The sequence below is a fragment of the Lepisosteus platostomus genome, chromosome 6 (assembly GCF_059453375.1).
Source record: "Lepisosteus platostomus isolate fLepPlt1 chromosome 6, fLepPlt1.hap1, whole genome shotgun sequence".
Classification (NCBI taxonomy): domain Eukaryota; kingdom Metazoa; phylum Chordata; class Actinopteri; order Semionotiformes; family Lepisosteidae; genus Lepisosteus; species Lepisosteus platostomus.
In genome coordinates this window covers 65,084,336-65,111,174 of record NC_142616.1, presented here as the reverse complement: position 1 = coordinate 65,111,174, position 26,839 = coordinate 65,084,336, and the positions used below count along the sequence as shown (strand labels likewise).

Sequence of the window (26,839 nt, the reverse complement as noted above, 5' to 3'; positions counted from 1 at the left end):
AGCAGGGAGGAAAGCGTGTCCGTCTAATCACGAATGACGTTTTTTTTCCAGCCCTAAAAACAGAGAATTGTACAGTGTATACTATGATATTGGATTGTTTTACTGTTTTTAACAATTGCAATCAACACAGTCCACGACAATTGTTCCAGTGCCCTTTTTTATCTTTAAATATGCAGGCTTATTGTTTGATGTGTTGTAAATATACTGTATAAAACTCGCTAAAGCGGAGGAAACATAAGCATCACCCATCGTAATCCATTGACCTTCCCCGTGTAGGGCACCACTGATACTCCTGACTTTTAAGCCTACAGTATGTTGTATTTTAAACAAAAGTTGTCTTGACATTTGTGCATTTTCCAGAGTTCTACAGGTTATTTCGGGGAAGGTCCGATTTTTTTAGTTGTACAGACCAAATTCTCCTCTTACAGCTTTTGAAGCTTTTTTTTTAGCAGCTTTTAAATCCGAAGTCCATTAAAGAGAAATCCGTCATACCAAGGGTTTGCTGTATCGCTCTTCTCGCAGACTCGCTGCGCGATTCGTTTCGGCTTCCCTCCCTTCCTCCGCCCCATCTGAGCCGTTATGAAAGATCACTGGCTCATCCTTTACTAGAAGCAGGGGTTCCGACAGCCCACTCCATTGACAGATTATTGTGTGACCCCACTATCGCAGTCACGCCCCTTCCTCCTCCCGTCCGAAGTACTGCAATAATATTGAAAGGAGAACGATGCGCGCTTGATAGTGATCAACGCTTCTTGGTGCACGTCTGTGCGTCATTAACCAATTCATCTGCACATGTTCGAGTTCTGAATTGCACCAAACCCTTTTAATTGGCTATTTAAGAGAGCACTGTCATGGACAATAAGGCAGAAGTTTCCAAAAAAAAATGTTTCTCCACTTTTTTTATCCTTACTGAAGGATCCGGATTTCGTCTAAAACTCTTAACAAGGTGTATGCACATTGGCTTTCCACATGACTTAGTTCACAATTTGAGGAGCGCTGCACATCGTTTACCAGGTAAGGCCGATAGTTGTGGGGCTGCTGGTACCTGTAATCACTGATATAAATAGAGACTCAGATAGGGTCTGTGGTCACAACATGACCCCAAACTTCTGTTCTTTTGCTTAATACCGAGGAAGAGACTTGCAACTTATTACTGTTATTTTGACATGGCAATCAATTTGAAATCAGTGCAGTGTGAAGAAATGGACTAATACGGAAATAAGCCACATATCCAACTTGATGTGGGCTCATAAATAAACATTACATGTACAAAAAGCACTAGGGTAGGTCTCCAAGTTCAGCTTTATTGAGGAGCTATTCTGAGCTTATTGAGTACCGCTATCAAGTACAAATTCAAACATCCAAGATTTACAAACAAAAAGAGAGAGAATTGCACCTCAGAATTATCTAAATGTAACATTTGATCTATAAGTCATCGCCATAATGCAAATGAACAGTTTCTAACGCTGACGTGGTTCCAGGCTGTCGAGGGGGTTCAAGCACCATCTTATTTTTTAACACTCTGTTGGAAAGAAAATGCTCTGCTATACACCTAAAAACATTGTCATTCTGAAATGAAACATCCCTGGCAATCGCAATAAAATATTTATCAACTGTATATGCATGTGGGAGTAGTATGGCAGTGCAGTGGTTAGCATTGCTGCCTAGACCTTCTTTCTAGACCTGTGGTGTTAGTTGTGTTGAGTTTGTATGTTCTGCCGTGTTCACATGGGCTTCCTCTGGGTGATCCAGGTTGCTCCCACAGTCCAAAGACATCCTGGTGGGGATAACTGGCTTCTGGGAAAATCGGCCTGGCCGGAGCATCCCCTGCCTTGTGCCCATTGCTTGCCAAGATAGGCTCTGGCTCCCCTGTGTGTTAGGCTGGTCACCAGCTCAGCAGGCAAGCAATGGACCCTACGCGGGTAACAAGATCGTGTTGCGTCACCTGCGTCTCGCTCCAGAAGGTCTAATGGCCTTCAATCACGCACCTGACATTCTCATGCAGTCTCCACTTAATCAAACACACCCACGTTCACTCCCTTACTTGAGCCCACTTCCCAAACCACTCCTTGCTCAGTTTTGGGTTTCTCCTGTCCGAACTACTCCGTCTCCTCGTTCCTGCGCACTCTCTTTGATCCCTGGCTTTTGACTCCGACTCCCGGTTACTGATTTGGCACTTTAGTGATACACCTGCTTCTCCTACAACTATGTCTCTCTCTCTACCCCTTCAGCGCTACTATTTGGTACTCTTCATCTACTTGGTTTCTGACCACGGATCGGCTAAACGTTTACGTCTCTGGAAACTAGGATTCTGCATAGGGTCCGCAGACGCAACCGCAACAGATCAAAAAGAAATACGAAATCGGTAAAGTTGGGGTGGTCCAGGGCCAGGGTCTATAGGCGAGACAATGTATAAAGCATTAAAGACACGATCCAAAAATCACGATCAAGAGACAGGCCAAAACCCAGAAAACCAGCAAGAACAGCGGAGGATGAGGGAAAGAGCTTGTGAGGTTGTAAACAGTGCTGAGCAAAGTTTGGACCAAGAGTAGGGTTTACCTAGGCTTGGGGAGGGGAGGCATAGTGGTGTAAAGATACTAGGCAAACCGGAGTTGGTTAATGCCGTCTGCTTGATCTACGCCTCTTCTGAATGGATGAGGTAGGCACCAGAGGTTGAGTTGCCCTCTGGTGGTGGGAGTCTGGGACTGTCACATTGTGATCTCGAATTGGAAGAAGTGGTTAGAAATGAGATGGGTGGTACTGTATACATGTGCCATTTCAGTGATGGGTAGCTGTCATGCCTATTTACTGATAAAAGCCAAAATATGTACTGAAACAGACAAAAAGCTATCTTTTGACACATTTGTAATGAAAAATGATTGAGATCATTGTTCTATCCTACTGCACAAAAACTGGCTCTACGATAATCTTGCAACTGTAAAAAACAGACACTTTTGAACATCTTTAAGTTAATAAACTTTTTTTTATGAGCGAAATATCTCTCTGAAGACTTTTTTTTCTAAATTGTGTTATCTTTGCTTTTTAAGCTTAAGACTATGGCTGTAAGTAACAAGATTTTCTACACCTTAGCTCTGTCATTTTTAAAGCTTAGGAAGAATTTAGGAAATAAATTCTTAGCAAGTAACAAGTCTTTGAGGATTCGTTACTTTGAAGATACAGGTGTTGCAAAAACATTTATGATTTTTTTTTCACTCCCATTTTCAATGTGCTGACTTCTCATTAATAATCATTGTAATTGCAATGTCCCAGCTTTCTCTATAATGGAAAAAAAAAACATCAGAACTAGAATATTTAAGCATTTAAAAATGAATGAATTAATATTCAATTATCAGGCTTTCTAACTTACAGTAGTCCAGAACAATTGCAACAAATGCTATTGATTCCAATAAATACATTGCACACATTGCTTAGAAATCCAAAGTAAGCATGTAGCACTGTGAGAGCTCATGTGAAACCATTCTATTAATACATGATTTTCTATTGAAATACCACAAATCAACATATGTACTGTACATAACTAAATACTGTAACTCTCTCCTGGTTTTCTGACAAACATTCTCAGTATTTTAATAACGTGCTGCAATGCACAAAATCGAAACATAGGTTCCACATACAGAAACATTGACATTGAAATTATTTTATGTAACGTATTGAATTTTATTTATTTTTATTACTGTATTTTTTTAATGTTCCCATGGTGATTTGCAGCTAAATAACTGACTTGTTAGGTAATGTGAGTTTAGATATTAGTTTCTCAGCCTACAACAATGCTTTAGCAAAAATAAATTTGGCCTATAAACCGTATCTATTCTTAGAGTTTAGCAAAAGCTGAACACACAGAAATCTCCGTTTATAGCTCCCCTGTGGCTAAAGTCACATGACTTTTTGTGTGCTGTGGCTCTAATAACAATTAACTCTTAAAGGCTGTTTGCGCCATCACAAGTGATAGAGAACAAAAATTAAAATAAAACATTTAGAGACATTTGTAGCCCACCTATAATACTGTATATTGTTCTGCTGCTAACATCATCATCACTAACCACGAGCATAATTTCTAATAATCCGTTTTTACTGATAAGGCTGCAGCATAAATATTTGCACAGTGTGAAATTAGTAGAAGGAAATCCACAGATTATCATAGGTTCTAGGAGTATGCTGGAGGTTTTTGTTGCTCATGGAAATCTATCAGTTATTCCTATGTTTTTGGCAGAATGGTGGCAGAGTAGATAGCGTTGCTGTCTTCCTCTGCTGGGCCCTGGGTTCAGTTCTGGGCCTGGGGTGCTGTCTGTGTGACGTTTGTGCTCACTGTTTTTGAGTGGGCTTCCTCTGGGTGCGTCCGTTTTCTCCCACAGATCAAAAACGTACTGGTCGTGTCACGGCTGTCATCCCTCCCCTAGGGGGCACTCCTACCCTTTTCTGCATTGATCTTCGTTTATTAGTGTCACCTGTTTCTTTTTCCCTGTTTAAACCCGGAGTCTCCGCATCTCAGGGCTCAGCGCTGGAGTACGGACGCCCAGAGGCCCGCCTACCACCGGGTCCAGGAGTGGCCCAAGGGCTTAGGCTTCACCCCGTGGTCCTGACCTCTGAGTCCGGGGCTCGAAGCGTCCTGCTCCATCATGGTTTTACCCTTCCGTGTTCCTGTGACCTCCCGGCAATGGACATTGGACTGTGCTTTTAACTATCCCTCTAGACTTTATTGGATTTGCCGCCTCGGCCTTTCCCTGTGCACAGGATCACCACCGTCGACCCGACCTAACCTCGCTGTCTCTTCCCCGATGTGCTTCTCCAGACACTTCCGGATTATACCATCATGCATAGGGTCTTTAAACAACGCATTTCACGGGAGTCAGAACCAGCTCCCGTGACAGGTAGTTCAACTGGCTTCTGGGAAATCTGACCCTTGTTTGTCCAGAGTTATTTTTATGGAGCGCTGAACAGCACAGAGGATCTTTATGCACTGAAAAAAAACAGTAAAAAAAAAGGGAAAAAAAAGAACTGGTAACTCCAGGAATCACCTTTCCCAACTTATTTTTACCTTATTTTTCAGTGTTGTTATTACCAAGCACAGGCCAGTCTGTTTGCCTTATTGAGTTTAATACTGTATATGCTGCACATTTACTGCCACACACTGGAACCTAGATTAAACTAATAGGGCCTGTTTAACAATTTGGCTCAGTTGGGGTGCACAGGTACACTCACAAATATCGAGCGGAAGTTAGCCAGCAAAAAAGCAAAACCGAAAATGAAATAATAATGCTGAAATCTTGTCAAGCTCTCTGTCCATGATATCATTCCCCCTCCAATAAGAGATCACCACCTGTGATGAAACATGTCATTTTGCTTCCCTGGGCTTTCCTGAAACGCAGAATGCCCTTTTCCTTCTCCGCTCCATCACCTTTCAGGAGCAGGCCTCTGAAGGTCATGTTATAGAAACTGTGGGGTGGGGGTTGTGGGTCTTGGAAACACAGCAAAACAAAAGTCACCAGTGCGGGAATGTGCAATGTCACTTGAAGAATTCTTGCAGAAAAGCTCCCTGCAGCATGAGGCTCATAGACTCATAGATCAAAAAGGAACAATAGATGAACAAAGGAACAAGTAACAGGTTTATTCCATGCTGAAAAAAAGAAGAAAGAAAACACAACGTTTCAGCCGTGGAGCCTTCTTCAGGTGTGTGTAGAAGAAGGCCACACACCTGAAGAAGGCTCCACAGCCGAAACGTTGTGTTTTCTTTCTTCTTTTTTTCAGCAGGGAATAAACCTATTACTTGTTCCTTTGCAGCCTACGCACGCTGACGCAGCTCCCCACCTGAACTACTATAGATGAACAAATCTTAACATCTGTCAAATCCCAAATCTTCAAAAAAAAATATCTGGTTCCTCAATTAATACAGATAAAAAAATAGTACTCCTTAAATGCTTTTTAGAATGTTTTCTTTGAAAAATAGTAAACTTATGGCAAACAATCTGCCATTTAATAATGCACATAATTAGCACATTGCATTTCATCAGAATTAATTATATTCAGTTTCTACGAATCCTGTACTAAACTTACTGTACATGCTTTTTAAGATTGTGTTTTCAACAGGGGGGTGGCACCATTCCAAAACACTTTAAAATTTCAGAAACTTGGAAATGCATAGCAAACTTGCCAGTTCCTCTACACACGTTTTTCTGGCACACATGTTTGGTCGATTTCGCAGCCCTGGTTCTCTGAATCAGAACGCATTTATAACCAAGGGGGAAGGGCCTCGTCACTGATCCAGGCACATCCTCTTTGAGGTCAAAGCTGGGGTCATGTTCAGGGATGTTTTAAGGTCAAAGCAGATGCCATCCAGGTCGAGGAGGGGTCCCTGAAATTGAAGTTGATGTCACCAAGTTAAATTTGTCTCCAGTCAAGCTTTTGTGTAAGAAGTCCTGTGCCAATGACAGTGGTGAAACGTACTTTATCTAAAAAATGTTTCTATCAAACTGTAGTTCTTTTATCTCTAATCGTCCGTATGAAGGCTACCTTCCAATTTAAATGTGTCCTTAAGCCTAAATGTGAAACACCCCCAGCATTAAATTTCTTAAATTTAACAGCTCAACTATATTGACCACAACAGTCAATATAAGAAGTAATGGATAGATCGTGCAATTCAGTGGATCACTTCTGTAAGGAGGGGTATCCATCTCTCACAGGAGATCTCCAGTTTGTTGAGTCTGTCAGGTTCAAACCCAATTAAAAACCACTTCACAATTAAGGTCAGTTCTGCAACCTTGAATCGAGCTAAGGGGCTTCTATGTACACCCCTATCTTATGATGTGCTAATGAGGCTAATATTTATTGATGAGCCCCTGTGGTCTTCCAGTGCTGTCCTGCAGGCATAGATCATGTCTTTTCATATGTATTACACTAGACTGAACAGTTTTGGAAGCCACCTTCAGGACCTCCATTAATATCATGTCAAGGTTTATAATATTTACTGGAAAGAAGAGAGAAGCAAGTAGAAAACTAGACATGTTTTTTTTCTTTACTCCATAGGCTAATGGCTACAATCTAGGATATTTGAATATATTCATATATATACACTCAAAGATTAATCACTAACAATGTGCGTCTGACATTCCATTAAGAATACTAAATTAATCATAATTTTATTCAAAGCAGTGCCATTTATTATGAAAAAGGGAAATAGGTGCCTACAATAGCATTTAACCAGTACAGAACATTCAAGTCATTTTTGTGACTCTTATAAACTAAATCCTTATGATTTTTCTGCTGCGTCAAAAACATGGCAATGCTGAGTGTAGGTGGAAAATAATGTAAGTTTATCTCATATTAAAACTGAGAAACATATCATGGGAATGAAGGAAAATCCTTATGAAATTTTGTTTATGAAAACACAAATATCATAAATGAGCAGGAACTGCTATTATCTACAAATATGTATAGCACTGTTCTGTCGATGATCATGATGAATCATGATGATTTAAGACATATTTAACAATAATATGGGGCACTTGAATAACACCATACAGAAGGAAATTCCCATAGTGAATTTAGTGTTTTTGATTTCAGTGCCTTGTCACGGTTATACGGTACATACTTTTGTAGAAGTCTTCCTTCCAAGGCATTATTTAAAGACTTTGAGACATAACAAAAGGTTTGATAGCAGCAAAGCTGTCCCTCACCTGCAATGAAAAAATGGGATATGTAAGGCTCTCTGATAGGGTTGTGTTGTTCTGTCTTAAAGTACGTTATGCCTAACAAAGCATAAAGATGGCACAGCTGTGTTAGTGGTATTCTGTTATCCTGACATGTCACCATTTTACAGTGCTATGTGATGCATTTGATACCTTCAGTGTAGACCAGCCCCTCACCTCAAAGCAAAGTCATTACTTTTTTATTCTGCTTGCGATTCAGAAAGCCTCTCATTCGATTCTCATTGGCTTCAGATAATAAAGAGAGCCCAGGGTGCAGTGGCTGACGGTGAAATATTCGTGACTTCTGCTATCGTACACCAAAACATCACGGACTTTTATGACTTGATAGAGCAAATATACTTCCAGTATTGTTCACGTAGTTCTGTAGGGCAGGCAATTAAGCTCAAAGCTTTTTGCAAGCCATTTATACTTATTGAACTAGTGTTTCATAAAGTGTTTTCTGTCTCCAGAAAAAAAAAGAAAAAAAAATCCTTCTGAAAAAATATCCTACTAAACGTGGAAGGGAACTATTTTTTTGCTAATGGTACCTTTAAGTAGGACATATCCCTTAAATGAGATAATAGCAACTATTATTATCACACCATGTCCATGAATGGACACACACTGTACTGTAAAGAAAAGACTGAGATTTCAATTATCCTTTTCTATACATATTTAATCCATCTTATGACTGGTAATGAAGAGAGCACCTGTCGATATTGAAAACGTATTTACACAAAAGTCTAGGCAGGTTTTCTAAAACAGACAGCAGAACAATGTCAGTATTAGAGATTAGTTGAACAGTGATTAGACCTGAAAAGTCCATTTAGAATAATGATAACTAACCATGTTAAGAGTTCAATTGATGTCAACACTTAATTAATTATCAACATGGTTTTACTCTATTTATGATAAGTTGAAGGAAGGTTTAGCATAAGCCTTTTCTGTTACCATGAATGGAATTTTTATCCATCTTTTAATTTAAAACAAATCCCTACCTACCTTTAACAACACCCATACTTTTCTAAATCCATTGCTCCTTAGGCTAGAAATAAAATTTAAAATTTAGTATTTACCCTCAATGTGCCCATGTGTTTAATTGTATGACTTCATTAATTCCTTGCCACTTTGTTTTAATTCATGGTGCAAATTTGATCTCAAGCACTCTTCTGGTGGCTTAGATGCCTTGATTCTGCCTGCCATTATTAATTTCAGCCCTTCAAATTACAATGTATATAAATGATATTAAGAAACTTTGTTCTACATATACCGTCTTTCTTGGAGTTTAAGACTTGGGAAAACAAGTTTAAGAAACTAATAAATAAAAGATGGGCAACAATATTCTACTAAGATTTTTAAATTCAAATTACAATATTTAACAGTCACTTGTATTGATTGAGTCAAAAAGCAATTATTTTATTTTCCACCTATGCATCAGTCTTACATCTCCACCTGCATCTCATAGACATGCCCATTCATTTTTATTTCTTGTGTGCTTCTGTCAATTAATTTCAGATATGCAATCTAGCTTTACACACAATCTGACAGTTTTCGTTCTCTTGCTCTGGTTCAATGCACCTTATTAAAATGTATATTTCAAAATCATTCTTCAAAGGCATGCTTTTTGCCTGAAGAGCTGCGCAACTGCTCAACTCTTACAGGATATTAAAGGAGAACTAAATGAAAAGATCTCTAAGTCTTTATTAGGTACAATTCAATCATGCTTTTATACATCAGGCACAGCAAAGATTGCTAGATGCCACCCCTGACATGACAAAATGTCTGAGACGTGCAGTATCTTGAAGTATCTTAGATAGCAGCTCTGAGCTCAATCCTGTGTAGGGAACACAATAAACGTGTTGTTCTTATTAATATGTCTGTGGTGATGATGATGACGAACATCAACTTTATTAAAATCTCTGAAGATACTCAAGAACAGAATTAGTTTTTTTTCCAGACTCCAGAATCTTTCATTTAATGATTTATTATTAGAAAAAAATAACAATTACAGAAAAAACAACACACTGAAAGTTTCCTTAAGGCCCATAAAGCAATTTTCTAATGAGGTGTTCTGTGTTTTTAAAGAGGATAGTTTAGAAATATATTGAAAGTTGTAGGAAAGAGTCTTGATTGGATTTTCAATTACCACTAATTCCACAACAAAGAAAGCACAAGAGGCTGTTTGAAATGGAGTATCAAATACAAAATGACCTTTATATACTTTATACAGTATCTTGAAAAATCCTACAACTCAAAGCTTTCTTGTAGATGAAGAAGCCTCATACTGTGTCATATTCTTACTCACTATGCAGTTACTATAGATACAGAGCTCCAATTTAAACCTTAATCCATAAAATTAATAGGCTCTTATAAATTCATCTGACACTACTGACAAGGTACTACTTGTAGCTACATACAGTACGATGCCCTGTCACACTGATGTTATAGTTCTGGGTTTCTAGCTCTTTAACACAGTTTGATCTTAAGCCTTACCGTATATCCAAAGGACTGCTGAACACCTGCTGAACACCATGGGGTGGTCAACATGGATAAAGAGAAAAAGAAGTACAGCTACAATTCAGCAGTTGTGCAAATGTTACTTTCAGATGCAGGACCGCATTCAAACTACAAACGAATGACTTCTGCTATCATTATGGAGCGATAGTGAAGACAGTGCCAGTAAGTTGTGTCAAGGGGAATTAAACTGTTCTTTTAATCCAGACAGCACCCTGTCCTCGGCAAACACACTTTACTGCAGAGAAAGAAAAGCTCTTTAAAAAAGAAACAACCAAACTCAAGTTCTTTTAATTCTGGTGACCTTATTTATAAAAGCTCAGGGGAGGACTCAATGGTGTTTGACTTCCAGTATTTCACTGTATTCCCATGCCATCCCAAATAAGAGCAAAGACAACTGTTCTGGCAATATGTTTCTAATGTACAGAGTTCAAACAAAATCCATACTTTTAGGACTTAACGGACTTTCATGTGCTGATCCAAAAACATGAAGCTATTCCAGTTTAGATTGCTTGCAAGCTGAATTGAAAACATTGCTTAAAAGCTTATCTGGCTCCACTGGTGCCTGCTGTTCCTCAGTTTGGTGGCTATGTTGCTCTGTGTGTCCATTAAAGTACTGCCCAGTGTGGCCCTTGAGGAAAGACGGAAGAAACACAACTCATGCCAAACCCTAAATACACAACGTACATGCTGTACTATCAAGCAAACCAGGAACATCATCACTTTATTAACCCTATACAATTTATTGCATTAGGAGTTTGTCTTTTTGCATACCCCAGCTTGCTCTCCATGAGACACACATACAGGGAGAGAGTCTGGGGTCAGAGTGAAGGATCGGCCATTGTACAGCGCCCCTGGAGCAGCTGGGGTTAAAGGCCTTGCTCAGGGGCCCAACAGAGTAGGATTCCCCTGCCAGCCACAGGGTTTGAACCAGCAACCTTCCAGCCACAGGCGCAGATCCTTAGCTACAGAGACACTGCTCTGCCTTCCATCTTGTGTCTGTTTGACATTTTCAAAAAACACCCCAAATATCCACATACAGTAGCAAAGAAATCAGTGCATGTCACAAACAGTATTTCTTTGCCTACAATGTAAAAGGCCGTCAATACACATTCAAATACTGGTGCATATCGCATATTGGATGGAGACACCAGACTGGAGTGTTCCAGTGATCATTAGATGAAGCCTAGTTAAACTACTATTAAAAGCAGCACAAATCTAAGGCGAGCAGTGGAATACAGCTGGAAACTGCTTCTTATTTTACAAGCCTGTGCTTCTAAAATCCATTAACTAATCTTTTAAGTCACATCATATGGTAGCACACTCCAAGCAGACAGTGTGCTTTGTGCTGTTTTACACACTGCATAAACACAGAGTTAGCTCAGACAGCAGATTAATGAAATCTCTGGAGGCCGCCTTTGAATAAAAATGTAACAAAATCGCAATCAATCAGGGAAAACGCCGCTGTCAGCGCCACCACACAAGACTCTGTGCTGGCTGATCATAGGGAAATCATCCTTAAGTTATACAAAGCGGCGAAAGGAAAAGGAAAAAATAGAAAGGGAACCGTTGCTCTGAAGGATTTGCATCCAAAGGGAAGGCGAAAACTGCACAGAATCACTTGATTAATACCGGACATGACTGCACTCGTGTGGATCTAGATCAGTTCAGACTACAGTGGACATTACAACTCTGCGTCTTGGTTTGCTGAGTATTGCCTGTGCTTACAGCACAGACGCAGAAGCAAATCTTTAGGTCTGAGAATTAATTTCTGATATTATGCGTTACTTAAAAATTCAACTTTTAACGTTGCTGACTTGCTAAGAAAACGTAACATTATCCCCAGAATTTGGCAATATGTACTTTTTAGACTGTCTAAAAGGAAGTTTGTGACATTGTATGGGGTCACATTTTTCACAAATGCCAGACAACAAGTGTTGTCCAATCGCTTGACATGTAACAACTTGATGTTTTTTTATATCAAATGAAAAATGAGACATTCATGGTCAGCGAATGGCTGTAAAACAGAAGAAATACAGTTGAACACATGACCCACCACCAAGTCCTTTTAATGGAATCTCTCTTACATAATGTTTTTCTTTACTTTACATAAGTTTCTCACCAGGAGCCACTGTGACAAACCACCAATATTGCAGATTATAATAAATACTTAACTTTTAAGATTTTTTTCTGCATTGAAATTGCTACATGAAACATAAAAATATTCGCTTTTTATTAGACCTTACTGAGAAAACATATAGTAAAGTATGTATAATGTGACAATTTGTTTCCCTGAAAGATTTCACATGTGATGGTTAAAAAAACAAAAAGCCTTCCGAACAATGTCCTGCATCCAGAGAGGTGAACGACAGATCGCTTTCACTTCAACTCACTGCTGACATCTAGTGGAAATGTTTGCATGTTATTAGTTTTTTCTCTGGAAGTACTGCCCCGTGTGTTCCCCTCCACGTGGTCAGGTACTCAATATAACCTAAGAGCATTTTAAAAATGTATTGGCAATCAGATCTGTCTGCTAAATCTGATTACTTTGTAATACATATGTCACCAACAAATTTGATAGCAAAAAGAGATGGCCTCGAAAGATAATCGGTCTATACAAGTTCAGTTTGGATTAATAGCACTTTGCCCAACTATGTCAAATACCAAGAGAAAACTAGGTCCGATATCAACACTAACTTTAATTTAGTCGTGAGTAGTTACGTTCTTTATTGTTTTTGAATTTCATTAGAATAGACAGATGTGCAGTACTCCATGAAACTGTTAACGGGTTAAAAAAGGATTTTGCAGAAGGGCCTCAGAAATATATTTGCATTGATATGTTTGACAAGGCTGGGTATTCAATTTTAAAATTCTGTAAATGAAAAAGGTGACAAGGAAATTTTGTTTTCTATAGATCTTAAACTGGTTTCTTAAACCGGTTTACAACTCAACAGTATACCACTCTGCACCAGTCACAAAAACAACCAGAAGCTGAATGTTGACCCGGGAGGGCAGGTTAAGTTATGTTACAGGGCCACATTCAGACATTACTTGGGTCTGGACATGACATCACAAGTAGTGTGTTACGCTTTTGAAAAACTGTCATGAAATGTCTCATGTAAACACTGCAAAAAAAACATTTTATCTCAGTGGTTTTAAATGTAATTTTGGCACAAAAAAACAATGTCCCTCTTAAAGTCCCCTGTTCATCTTTATTACAGACTATACAGTAGAATAAGTCACAGTAAAAATAGCTCATACACCCAGCATTACAGATAGAGGATTGAGATAAAAAAACAAGTTTGCTTTGTAACCAAACAGTCATGTTTTTTTATAGTTTTTGAATTATACCATGTATCATTTGCCACTATATTAAAATAGACTAAAACCAAAGATGGTTAATTGTTCATTTGCTTGGCTTTTTTTACTTAGAATGCTTACAGTAAGTATAAACACTGTCTGCCCAATAAATATATATATAGTACAGTGTGTGTATTTAAAAAAATATTCAGTAGTACTACAAAGACACTACAGTAAATGTTGAAAAAATGTACATTTACACTTTAAAACCAGTCCATAATTGAGGGAGTCTTTTGTTCTTAAACAGACATCTTTTAATTCTTCTGTAATTCAGGGCAGCCACTTCACCCTAATCCGTATCTACACTTAATTTAAAAGTAAACCTCTTAAAAGGTCGTTTTCAGTACCATTGCCTCTGTTTCCAGATTTTCCTCCATTGTCCTCGAAGTACAAGCTTTCATTACAGGCTATTAAAATGTGAATTAATAAATGTACCAAAATGGAACGTCATATCTCCAAAGGAATTCCATTTTTTATTTGTTTGGTAAGAATTAAGCTTCAGGTATTTTTTTCTGTATTTAAGAGTGTAAGTGCACAACAGAGGGTAAAAGCAGACAGACATTTTTCTGCCTTAAAATTCCAATTTATGTTTTTTTCCAAAAAGTAAGTTCTCTTAATTCGATTCACTGTTGCAATGTCGAAAGCAACTCCAGCAAATAAAAAAGTTATAGAACACTTTAAACATATGAACTGGCTGCAATATTACACATTTTGTATGTTTCTTAAAATTCAGTGCTATATACCTGGTTTTAATAAAAAGGATGGGCATGCTTGATACATGCATGTGCCTGTGTTCTAAAACCTTTGCCTGAAAGCCTTTGCCACTGGAACACTTTTCCTGTAGGAAGAAGATGAATGGATTCTTTTCAGTGTAGTCAATGAAAGCCTTAGCAGAAAACTTCAAGAGGTCCCAGGCTCTTCTTTATGATGTGGGAGTCTAGACCACGTCTACCCAACCTGTTGCATTTCCTGCAGGACACACGCTACAGGATTTTGACCCAAGCAGATTCTTGAATTTAATAATAATAATAATAAAAATAATAATAATAATGTGCATTTACAGAATGTAACACCTTTAAAAGTATCTCTTAAAGCACTTTACAGGAAAAGTGAAAAAAACATGTTAAAACAAAAGAAAAATGGAACAATCAAATAAACACGAGAGATTAAAATGCACCACACATACAGCAGCACTAGTTCACTCGTGTACACACGTTCAGTACATACGGTCGGAAAATTGTGTCCTAAAGAGATACATGAGGTCTTTTGAGGAGCACTGGCTGGGGCATTTGTAATAAATCCCATGATTATGGCTTTCATCTCAGTTATGAGAATGGTCTATATGTAACAAGGCATGCAAAGATGTTACGTTAACACTTACAGCAACTTCGTTCACCTGACCTGACTCTGCTAATCCAAACCAAAACAACAGATGTCCACATGGAATTCTATCATGGCTTCACGGACCTCACAGATTTTGTTTTTGTCCTTTTGTATTTTAAAATCACAACGTAAATGCATTTTGTTAGAGCTGGAAAATGGGGCCAAACAGCATTGTATACAAAACATGTTTAAAGTTTAACTTTACTTATAAAATTTAACTTTCATAATAATACATAAATATAAGCTTATAGGTTTCTACTCGTTGCCTTTATATCAGTTATACATTTCATAGAAAAGTGACATTCATATAACGTCCATTAAGTTCTGCAAGTTTGTTTATTAAATCATATACCGTATATTTATTCAATTATTTCAAAAGCCATTACCATTTTCTAAATCAGTTATGGCTACAGAGTCACAGCTGTGACTCCAAAGGTCTACATGATCTGACTGCAACGCATTGACAGCATCAGCTTTTCTGTGTAAAACACTCCTTTAGTTAAGTGATCTATCTTTAGGACTTCAGGAACATGCATTACTGTTCTCATATTGCAGTTACCAGCTATTATGTAAAATGGAAGATGTGACTAGAGGGAATAAAATAAGTCTTGTTATTTTACAAAATAACTGGGACTGAAATTCAGCCATGAAATAGACCCATACTGTACATCTCTTCCATTTCACTCCTGAGGCAAGGTGACCACAGAGTCAGGCATTGTTTTTTTTGCTTATGCAACATCCATTATGTATAAATATCCAGGTATTTTAAAAGAGCTTAGGCTTCCATGTTCCCGACCTTGAAAACATCTGAATATGTTATACAAGTAACATTATTCAACCTTATGGGACTTCACACTTTTTACACAAATACCAAGAATAACCTATCATCTAATTGCTCAGAAATCACCCTGATAAGTGCACTGTCACTGCAGAGAGGTCGGTCATAAAGAGAAAAGATACACTCTTATTTCCACAAACAGAATTCCTACATTTTAAAGTTCTTCCTGCATTTGCTGCATCTCTGAAAAAAATGACTTGAATTCAAATATGTTTAAATGTATTGCATTTGCGTCACAGGAAACACTTGAAAGGGGGTATTTCAAATTAAAATATATGAAACCTTGAAGAAGAAACCTTTCTTCAATGTGAAATCAAACATTGGGAGCACATCGCACAATTATTTCAGTTGATTTTGTCAGCTGCAGACCATAATCAAGAAATGCAGAATCAGAGATCAATTAGAAAATTAGCTGGATGCATTACATTAACTGAAATCCGGATTTTGTGGGATTTACTCTAAGACCCTAAGGTGTGTCATATAATCTCCAGCATGTCACTTGCATTGCTCCTGGAATTCATAAAAGGAAGTGCCAGAAGCTTTTTTGCTCCCAAGACAAGTTGTAGTGAACCTACATTTTTATTTTGCTTACATCCAGAATTTTTTTTTTGCAATTCCTATCTCACATCATGGATGGTGCAACATTTTCTGCTGCTGCTCAAGTGAATTCAACTTCCCAGGATTCAGGCAAAGAAGAAATCCTGATGCCTAGAATTGGCTACACAATATTAGCTATTATCATGGCAGTATTCTGCACTGCAGCTATCATCCTCAATGCTACCGTTATTCTGGTGACAATTCGTCACAGGCAGCTAAGACAGCCCATAAACTATTCTTTGGTGAATTTAGCAGTCGCTGACCTGGGTGTTACTGTGACTGGGGGGTCACTGACCGTGCTGACAAATGCAATGGGCTACTTCAGCCTAGGCAGAATAGGATGTGTAATTGAAGGATTTTCTGTGGCTTTTTTTGGTAAGTTGAATTTCATGAATTCACACAGCAGATGCAATGGTAATAAATGCAGCTTACATAGAGAACATCATTTAATTAAGGCATGCCACATTAATTAATAGGCTGATTCATTATAGAAATACATAATAACTCCATTTATAGATCTGGTAGAGAAAGAATGACTAAGAAAGGAAATTTGCATAGTTATTTTCTTTATAAAATAATATAAAAGTTCTTTAATTTTCTGATATGCCTTATTTAAAAAGAGGAGGTTTAAGAAAATGTACAATTATACACAATATATATTTTTAAACGTGTGTGTGTGTGGTGTTATTAGATGTCCACCAAACATTCTACTTTTGGCTATTATTTAATATTATGCCAAATATGGCTGTTAAGAAGTTATGTTCTTCACAAACCCATTGCACTACACAGACTTGATCTAACCTTTAAAATGTGTCTTTGCCCGGTACAAGCTACAGCAACACGTGTAGCTTTTGCTCAATAAAAAGTGTTTTAATTCTGCAGTTTGCACTTACTGTCTAACTAATTCTGATTGCGTGTAATCTGCTTGGAGGCATTGCAGGACTGTGCACTGTTGCAGTGATTGCAGTGGATCGCTTCATGGTGGTGTGCAAGCCCCTGGGAACAGTTATTTTTCGCACAAGACACGCTACGGTGGGGGTGGTGTTTTCCTGGGTATGGTCCTTCATTTGGAACACGCCCCCTCTGTTTGGCTGGGGCAGCTACCAGCTGGAGGGCGTGAAGACCTCCTGTGCCCCAGATTGGTACAGCAGAAACCCTGCCAACGTCTCCTTCATTATTTCTTACTTCACTTTGTGTTTCGCTGTGCCATTCACCATCATTGTGTTCTCATATTCACGTCTCCTGTGGACATTAAAAAAGGTAATTTTCTTTATCATTTGTAGCTCATGCAGCAAGCTCACAATGACTTTCTTCCCTTTGGCTGTATTTTGAAGTAAAGATAAGTATGGTATGAAGGCTTGCTGAGTAAATCAGAACGTTTTTATCTGCGTGTTTTTAAAGGCTCTCCCTGTTTTTAAAAGGGTTTGCTTAGAAAGAGGAAAAAGATTATTTCAGACCATATTAAACTGCACTGAACACTGTATATAAAGGGCTCGGGGAAAAGCTGTCTCAGGATGCCCTGGCTGTTAGGAAAAAAATGAAAGATTTAAGCTTTAATATCTGGAGTATTGAAATCATTACCAATCTCTTACAAGTTTCTTTGAATAAAACAGATATTTTTTCCAAGAATTGCTTAGATATGTTTTGCTTTGGCACAAACATGGGTTATAAGTAAATAGTTATTCAATTCAACGTTATTTGGCATTATACTTACACAGGTGCATAGTATAATGAAAAGTGTTTCTCATTAGTCTCTCAGGTGCAGTAAAGTATATACAGAACAGCAGACAAGACAATAGACAGTAAAAACAATAACAATAACAATGTAAACAACGAGTATGGTACCAGTATGACAGTACCCATATTGGTTAAAAACTGTGCAAAAGTACACAAACAGAGCAAACAGTGCAAAATAATTAGGAAATGTGGCAAACAGCTGACTTTTCCAAGAGCGCTATATGATTTGACATTTGGGAATACACAATACGAATGTATTTGTAAGTGTATCTGTTTGGTATACTGTCCATAATGATGTGCTGAATTTAATCAGGGTTAAATCTTCTCAAAGCTACAACCAAAGGCCAAACATACCCCGTCATTTTTAGGTTGTGTACCTAATTCTGAGCTTATTTCTGTCCCAGGTTTCCAGGCTTGGAGTAGCCAAAGGGGGCACCACTGCCAAGGCTGAGGTTCAGGTGACACGCATGGTTATTATAATGGTGCTGGCCTTCCTCATCTGCTGGCTCCCCTATGCAGCTTTCGCTATGACAGTGATTTTCAATCCGCAGATCGAGATAAACCCAATCATTGCCACTGTTCCGATGTACCTCACTAAGAGCAGCACAGTCTACAACCCTCTCATCTACATTTTCATGAACAGACAGGTTAGTGCCTTACAGTACATCGCTCCAATGAGCAGTGAAGCTGAAGCCAGGAATGCCTCTCTTCTTTTTTGGCAGCCTTTCACAATTAGAAGAGTCACGAGCATTAAAACATTAAACTCTCTAAACCCATTATTGCCCATTCATTTCACTTGGGAAAAGATAAAAAATGCCAGTGTGCCTCAAAAAGCTGAGAAAGGCTCAAAACTCAAACATCATGTCTCACGCACCCGACAAAGGCTCCACAGCTCAAACATCATGTCTCACGCACCTGACAAAGGCTCCACAGCTCAAACATCATGTCTCACACACCCGACAAAGGCTCCACAGCTCAAACATCATGTCTCACACACCCGACAAAGGCTCCACAGCTCAAACATCATGTCTCACGCACCCGACAAAGGCTCCACAGCTCAAACATCATGTCTCACACACCCGACAAAGGCTCCACAGCTCAAACATCATGTCTCACGCACCTGACAAAGGCTCCACAGCTCAAACATCATGTCTCACGCACCTGACAAAGGCTCCACAGCTCAAACATCATGTCTCACGCACCTGACAAAGGCTCCACAGCTCAAACATCATGTCTCACGCACCTGACAAAGGCTCCACAGCTCAAACATCATGTCTCACGCACCTGGTAAAGGCACCACATCTCAAGCACTGTGCCTTACATGCTGACCTATGCAAAATGTCCATGACCTTTATCACCTAAGGAGTATGTGATTCCTGTCTTTGATGCTGCAGTTTCAAGACTGTGCAGTGCCATTTTTGCTGTGTGGACGAAATCCATGGGCCGAAGAATGTGAGGAACCAGAAAGAGACACCACCCTCTCCACTGTCAGCAAAAGTAATAATAAAGTTGCACCCACATAAAAAAAACTATTTGAATTTAATTACTTTACTTTAGTGATATCCTACCGCTCATTCTTCTAAATCTGTTCTTCAGCATATGATTTATCTAAAATTAATGAGAAGCCATTTTTAATTATGAGATTAATGCATTTTATAATGGAATTTAAATTCTGCACATTATAACAGTTAATGGGTGCTATATTGTGATATAATATAGATATACACACCCCATGGTTGTGAATGGGGTGGGTAACTTAGATTCCTTAAAAACCATGTGTTTAATCTAGCTTCTTAAATGAGAATGGATCTAAATCTTTGAACTATATGATGTGATTATATTTGTGTAATGATTATTTGTGTTTGTATTATTTACTGGTTGCATGCTTGACGTTCAGCATTAATAAAAGTTCTCTGTTTCTGATACATAACTTATTATGACCTCAATTATCTAAGTTTACCTTTGAAAAAGAGGGAATTATATCATAACCGCCAGTGACTAAATTGCAGTGTGGTCACAGAAGTCACAGACAATCACACGGGAAATCAAAATGAAGTGCAAAACAACTGTAAAATTACTAAAGTGCTCCAATGAACAAAAATGTTTCCAAAAGAAGAGAAAATAGACAACAAGAGAACGTAGTCAAAACTGTAATTTTGCAGGGAGCTCACCAACAACAACTGTTTCCAAATGGGCTTTTAAGAAAAACTATCCTGCTTTGGCACAGAACACAGACAAGTCTAGGTTACATTTACTACCAGATCTAAACAAAGAATACTGCACCAAGGGTATCAGATCAAAAACCCATATAACATATAACATAACATTACTTTTTTAGCCCTATACAATTTCTTGCATTAGGAATTTGTCTTTTTGCATACCCCAGCTTGCTCTCCATGAGACACAGACAGGGAGAGAGAAGCTTGGGTTCAGAGCACAGGGTCAGCCATTGTACAGGGCCCCTGGAGCAGTTGGGGTTGGGCTCAGGGGCCCAACGGAATAGGATGCAGGATTTGAACCAGCAACCTTCCAGCCACAGGCACAGATCCTTAGCCACAGAGCCACCACTCAAGGCTCTATCCTCAGCACACCTGATAGACAGGTAAGAATCCACTTGAACCAGTGGTGAGGTATAGTCCAGATTACATCTGTGATCTTGAGACAAAACAGACAAACAGGAAACAACAAACACAGCACTTCAGATCATTGTGGACATACTGTAAAACAACAGGTAACACATAAGAAATAATGAAGACAAAAGTAAACACAATACACCAAGAAGAATAACAATAAAATAATATCAGCAACAGAGACGAGTCCACTTCTTCGTATGCATTCTTAGCTGAAGATAATGAACATGGTTGTTGACAATGTGGAACAGTAGAACATTTAAAATGTGGAAGACCTCAAAGGAGGTCAGATAATGAGGGCATGAACCAGACCTTAGTCATACTGGTGCATTTTAATTTCATAATTAAAGTTTAATCGTAACTTAATTTGATATTTTAAATGAAAAAAACTTTCACTCTTCCACCCACAATGATTTTAATCTTGCATCTTAAATTTGGATATTAAATAATTACCTAAACACGCTACTCTTCAGGACATGCCTAGAAAGGAGTGTTCACTTCAGATCAGACAGTATATTTTGGACAATGGAATCTAAACGTCATTCTGCCTCTTTCAAAAGACAGGGAAGTTCTTTAAGCCTGGTCACCAAGAAGCCTCTTTATTCCTACAGAGAAAGAATACTGAACTATTACCTACCGCTTTCAGAAGGCATTCATTGTTAAGAGGCTTAATTCACAGTATGTTAGGCCCATCCAGATTCAAAGTCATATGAATGAAATGCAAAGTAGAGGTGACCGTGTGAATGTGATATGAGAGTCCCTGTTTGTGCCCTGGAATTGAATTTCGTAATCACAAAGGTTTTACTTTATTTCCAGGAGTGCTTCAGAGAGTCAAAGAAGCTCTGCACTCCGATTTAAATATCTCACAGCTTAGAAAACACGATGTTCAAAGTCATTTCCTAATTGCTACTTTCTTATACAGTACATACTGTACAGTACATGCAGTATCATACTAAAAAAGATATACGTCTGTTAGGTAAATTGTGAATGTCTGACAATATCTTGTTATATAATATCTGTTATGAGTACTTGTATAAGCGGTATCAGAATGCATTTCCAATCTTAGCAGCATATTTTAATGCATATTGTGCAATGCTTGTTTTTTTATATGCCATATACATCCGTGGTGAGATGAAGAAGAACTGCAAGAACGTCCACTTGATTAATCATTTTCCAGGCAGGGAATAACAGCGGGAATGGGGTATAAATTTATGTCAAGGGTATTTTGAAGTGCATTGCCGTAACTAATATTGCTGTTAATTCCACTCGGGCCATATCTGAAATACGGAAGATTGTCCGGAGGTGCAACAACTAATGTACTGGTAACTTGTGCTTTTGGATTTGTTTGAAATGAATCTAAATGGAAATTGTTTCTAGCTGACAAGTCATTAAGGACTTCCTGGTGAAATTCGCCATGCTGAAATGAGTTAAAAAGGGCAAGATTTTCCAGACAGCAGGACTGATGCCAAAAAACGAAACGTTGAAGCCAGTTTGGACTTCGGGGTGTTCAGATCATAAAATCTAAATGACCAACGGCAGTGAAAACCAAACATTTTGTAAACTCCTGCTGTGGCGTCACCGCTGATATTATGTTCGGTACGCGTGTGATTTCCTGCATGTCAGACCCATTAACTGCCACTGGGTTTCGTCTGCAGTAATAATTTACAAAGTTTCTGACGATAACCCCCCTCCCCCATTTCCAAAACGTCTCCTCTATTTCGCAACATTGTAACGATGACTCGACAGATACTTCTCCTCTGCCTCAGTCTGAGGAAGACTCCGAAACATTGTCGCCACACGCCGTGACGTGGCGACGCACGACGTCTGGCCGGGCCAGCGGAGTGAACCGGATCAGGAAGAAAAAGGCTTTCATGCAAACACACACAAAACTACTACAACAACACTACACTAGGAGGGAGGTTAGAGATGGTGTACGTGTCTAATGGTAAGTAGATACGCTCATTTTAAGCGCAACTCAATAATAATAATAATAATAGAGGCTTAACCGAGCCTTAAAGAAAAAGACACAACTTGAATATACCACCAGACGGTGCAATATGTCAAGGCATCCGACTTTGCCAAACACAAATATAAACGCAGTTTACAAAGGCTCCGGTGTGAATCCCTATGGCGATCGGAGCAGTTGTGCTGACAGTGTTTTTGTGTTACTGTTCGTAGACGTATCTGCCTACATAAACGTAACATAACAGTAGCCGTCCTATAGTCTTCCGTTAACGATTTGCAGATTGCTGTGGAGCCCCAGGGACAGAATATGTTTGCTTTTTCCTACCCGAAAGCTTCCAAAAAGAAGACGTTTTAAACGGCTTTGACTCTTTAAACTCGTTTGTACAGAGCCTCAAATTAAAATGATTAGGATTAAAGTTAGGGATTTTCTAATCCTCTTGCTTCTCCAATGTGAACTAGTGTAGCAGTCTCTTCTGTGCGATAAGGCGTTTGCTTCGCGCTGGGCACTGTTGCTCTAAGTGTATTTCTTCACGACAATGAAATAATAACGGAATACAGGTACAGTATTACTGTAAACCTGTACCAAGTGCAGACCGTGTACAGTGCTGCTTTCAAAATGCGTTACTATATAAAGTGAACCATATCCAAAGTAAACCCCGATTACCCGAAAATCAGTAAGGAAAATGACTTGAATTTCTATGTATAACGTTTTTTTTTTTATGAGGAGGATATTTCGGATCAACTGCCACTGGTCGCTCATCACATCCTACTGTATATAGAGCTTTTTCACTTGTCTGTGACTCTACACCTGTTTCTGCTGTCCACTGAGGTATTTGCGGAAAAGCAATATATAAGTGTAAGTTATTATTATTTCTCCTAATTGCAGGTCAGGTGTTGGACAGCAGGAGTCAGTCTCCATGGAGGTTGTCTTTCATAAGTGACCTCTTCTGGGGTGCCGTGGAATTCATTGGATTATTGTAAGATCTGTTATAGTTCATTCTTTTGAAGTGGCTATATTATTTTGTGTACTCTGGCCTGAGTGTTTTAATTTTGAAGTGTCTTGAGGTGATGTATCAAAAATCATGCCATCTAAAAAAAAAACCGACCACAAATATCTTGTTGGATTTTTAACTTTTTGTTTTTTAATCTAAACCTGTCTGACATTGGATTTTATGATTTTATTAAACTCCCCCTCCCCAATCAGATCTGAAGGTATTAATCTGGGTTTTACCCTTTTGACAGCTTTCAAACGCTATTCCAGCCAGATTTATCCAAGAAAGGCAACTCTGGGTCGTCCTCTTACTCGAGATTTGATGATGGCAGGGGGTACGTATACATATTTTCTCAGTATAAATATCCGTTCCGAATATTTAAACTGCATAATGGAGCAGCATGTATGGGCTCTCCCTTGACTACATTGTTAATATGAAACCTCTAGTCAGCTTTGCTACTGACCAGAATCGGATCCACCCAAACGTTGATTTCTGTGACACTGTCGCGGGTTTTCTGCATCGAGACACGCAAGTGTTTCAACAACCTCGTTTTCAGCCCCAAAATAAAATGATATCCCTCACGGATCGCCGCCATTTGTGGATGCCACCTTTTTGGTGCGAGAGAGCAGTTGTCGTTCTTCTGAAGTTCATTTCTGATGTTCATGTCCGTTTCTGTTTCGTAGAAGAAGTGTGATCTGAGTAAGATTTAACTGTGCGGCCGGCTGTATTGTAATATGATTGCGTGTAGTGCTGTGTCTGCGAATGGGTCCTGTTTATGCTTTCTACAGTCCGCCTGGATTCCCTGGAGGACGGCGGCGAATGGGCAGAGTAAATCACATGGGCGGGGGTCCTAGTGCCCCCCCCATGGGGGGAGGAGGATGAGGAAGGTGAGAGCTTCTTCTTGTGCCCTCTGGAACTCTCGTTAAAAACACCATCTGCTCGTCCTGTCACATTTCGGTGTGGTGCAGGAGAGCATGCCGGGACTGATGCTTCAACAGAGGAAGGATGGGCACTGATGTTCAGAGGGCAACCTGCAGTCTATACTGTAGGCTGGATGCTGTTTTCGTGCACTCAGACGTAGATAAATCTGTTGTAAAGTACAGCAGAAACAAATCTGTTGTCTGGGATAAATAGTAAACAAATGTTTTATCTTATCTTTTCGTAAGATCATAAAATTAATATTTTAGCCTAACTCGTATCTAGCTTCCATGACAATAATATTACAGTGTTGGATCATCTGAATGCGAGTAGAAAATGCACAGAGTAGCTGAACCCCATGAATAAAAAAAAAAAAATCAGTCCCCTAGAATTGCAAATTCCTCCCTCCCAAATGCTCAAACCATGTGAACTGACGCTCTGCAACAAATATCAAGCTGTGTATAGAGCCAGATTTACACATCGTAACCCATTTCTGCGGGAAATGAACCAGCTTTTGTTGCACGAGGCAAAACGCACAGCCTTCCTAGCCCCCCTTGGAAACCCCCTCACACTCACTCTAATTATGGCACAAGGAATGAGAAGGAAACGCAAAGGGTTGATGTTAGTTCTTTTGCCCTTCCAGGTAAACGCCTGCATAAGCACATGCAGGCGGAGGACACACGTGTCTCGCGCAGCTGAGCCGAAGGCTTCCGCGTAGGGGAGAACGTCGAGCCCATCGCTGGGACAAACACGTGTGACCTGCTTCCCAGCTGCCTCTGCCGCCCGGCAGATTCTTGAGGTTGCACTGGGAATTCCTGAGCAAAGGGGCCAGTGCATCTGATGAGCAGCTTCTGATTCTGTTGTACAATTCTTTCCTTGTTTTGTCATCGGACCTCTCTGTAAGCCCACCTTTTTATATACAGCTGTGGGAAGACCGTCTTCCAGACGGAAAAAACCATTTGATTTTTAACAACCTGACATCTTTATAATAGTTAAGGCCTTCAACATAAAAGTTACATTTGCTGAATTGTAAACTAAATTTAATAAAAGTATACAGGATATAAACTCACTTTGTTGCATTTCTTTTGGATAATCAGTGTGGGGGAATGATTTTGAGAAGATACTGGCTCTAGTTCAGCTCTCTTCTTGGCCAAGTGTTGCTTGACTGAAAAAAAATTAAAAATTGCTTTATTTTTTTAAAGAAATCTAATGACAATCAAATCATAATATAAGTTGTAACACAAACATCTCTTTAAGAACTAAATCTTTTGCTGTCTGTGAATACAGATACATTGGATTTAATGCTTTGAAAAGAAGGAAGCCATCTACTATCCAAACAGTAGCAAAGCAAACCTTTCTCAGACATGGTGTTCGAAGTTGATGGAGAAATCACTTGTATGTTGTGTTTAAATAGAGCTCATCACTCCTCTGAAGTACAGTCCAATTGCAGGGGCAACACTTGTGTCTGACCTGACAGTCTGTGATATTCAGTTGTTTAAGGGATTAAGTTGTAAACAATGCCTTGAACCAATACAACCCAAGACATTTATCAGAGTGACTCTATACATTAAAACAAATAATTATATTGTGCCTTTCACTTTATTGGGTTACTGTTGTTATGATGATGTCTAAAAATTATTGTACTTGTATAAAAAAAAAGAAACTTTAACTGCATGTCATTTATTTTTGATAAACGTACTAAATTCAGCACTAATTCTCCAGTTTAGTTTTTGATGTAAAAAAATACAAGAAAGATTATGATTTAATGCAATACACAAGACTTTGTTCAGGTTTAGATTTGTTCTGCTGCTGCGATTTGACAGCAAGAGGCAAAGATGTGGAAAGATGTGGTCAGATTTTAATCTTTTAAGAAAAACATTTTTTGTTTTCGACAGTTTTGAGAGTTTTTACACTGTATATGCTAACTTTTCAAATAATTTTCATTTTGCTGCCCCACTTCACGGAACAATTTCGTGTTTCTGCAGCAAAGTTTCAATTATTTATATACATATACAGCTGTGGAAAACTAAATTTGCATAAAAACGTCCGTTGTTTTAAAATTAACAAGTGAAAATAGTTTCAGTGTGTTGTGCGGTCACTACTAAAGCTCTAAAGCAGCTGTCCAAGATTTTACATGCCGAACTGTAAACATAATTTACAGCTACCTTCGTTTTTACAGGCCACAGTTTACGATTAAACCTC

General features: G+C 38.8%; 2 protein-coding genes across 3 annotated transcripts; both read left to right on the top strand.

Annotated features, from left to right (window-relative positions):
* Positions 1 to 16,435: 16,435 nt before the first annotated feature.
* On the top strand, positions 16,436 to 19,847 carry parapinopsina (parapinopsin a). Its single transcript, XM_088636977.1, has 4 exons — positions 16,436 to 16,770; positions 17,327 to 17,655; positions 18,537 to 18,779; positions 19,527 to 19,847. Exons 1-4 carry the CDS (start codon positions 16,503 to 16,505, stop codon positions 19,653 to 19,655), a joined length of 969 nt encoding a protein of 322 aa, XP_088493103.1. The 5' UTR covers positions 16,436 to 16,502; the 3' UTR covers positions 19,656 to 19,847.
* Positions 19,848 to 22,537: 2,690 nt separating this feature from the next.
* selenok (selenoprotein K) lies at positions 22,538 to 25,702 on the top strand. 2 transcript variants are annotated; one of them, XM_088636974.1, is made up of 5 exons: positions 22,542 to 22,707; positions 23,614 to 23,704; positions 23,970 to 24,053; positions 24,508 to 24,606; positions 25,281 to 25,702. In XM_088636974.1, exons 1-5 carry the CDS (start codon positions 22,689 to 22,691, stop codon positions 25,282 to 25,284), a joined length of 297 nt encoding a protein of 98 aa, XP_088493100.1. In that variant the 5' UTR covers positions 22,542 to 22,688; the 3' UTR covers positions 25,285 to 25,702. The 2 variants fall into 2 exon arrangements, with proteins under 2 accessions (XP_088493101.1, XP_088493100.1); XM_088636975.1 differs by lacking the exon at positions 25,281 to 25,702 and having other exon boundaries at positions 22,538 to 22,707; positions 24,508 to 24,610.
* Positions 25,703 to 26,839: the final 1,137 nt, after the last annotated feature.

Excerpts from the sequence above, each read along its gene's own strand:
- parapinopsina (XM_088636977.1), top strand. The coding sequence starts at position 16,503 with ATGCCTAGAATTGGCTACACAATATTAGCTATTATCATGGCAGTATTC. Across the intron at positions 17,656-18,536 it reads TCCTGTGGACATTAAAAAAG|GTTTCCAGGCTTGGAGTAGC; the intron begins GTAATTTTCTTT and ends TTTCTGTCCCAG. Across the intron at positions 18,780-19,526 it reads ACATTTTCATGAACAGACAG|TTTCAAGACTGTGCAGTGCC; the intron begins GTTAGTGCCTTA and ends TTGATGCTGCAG.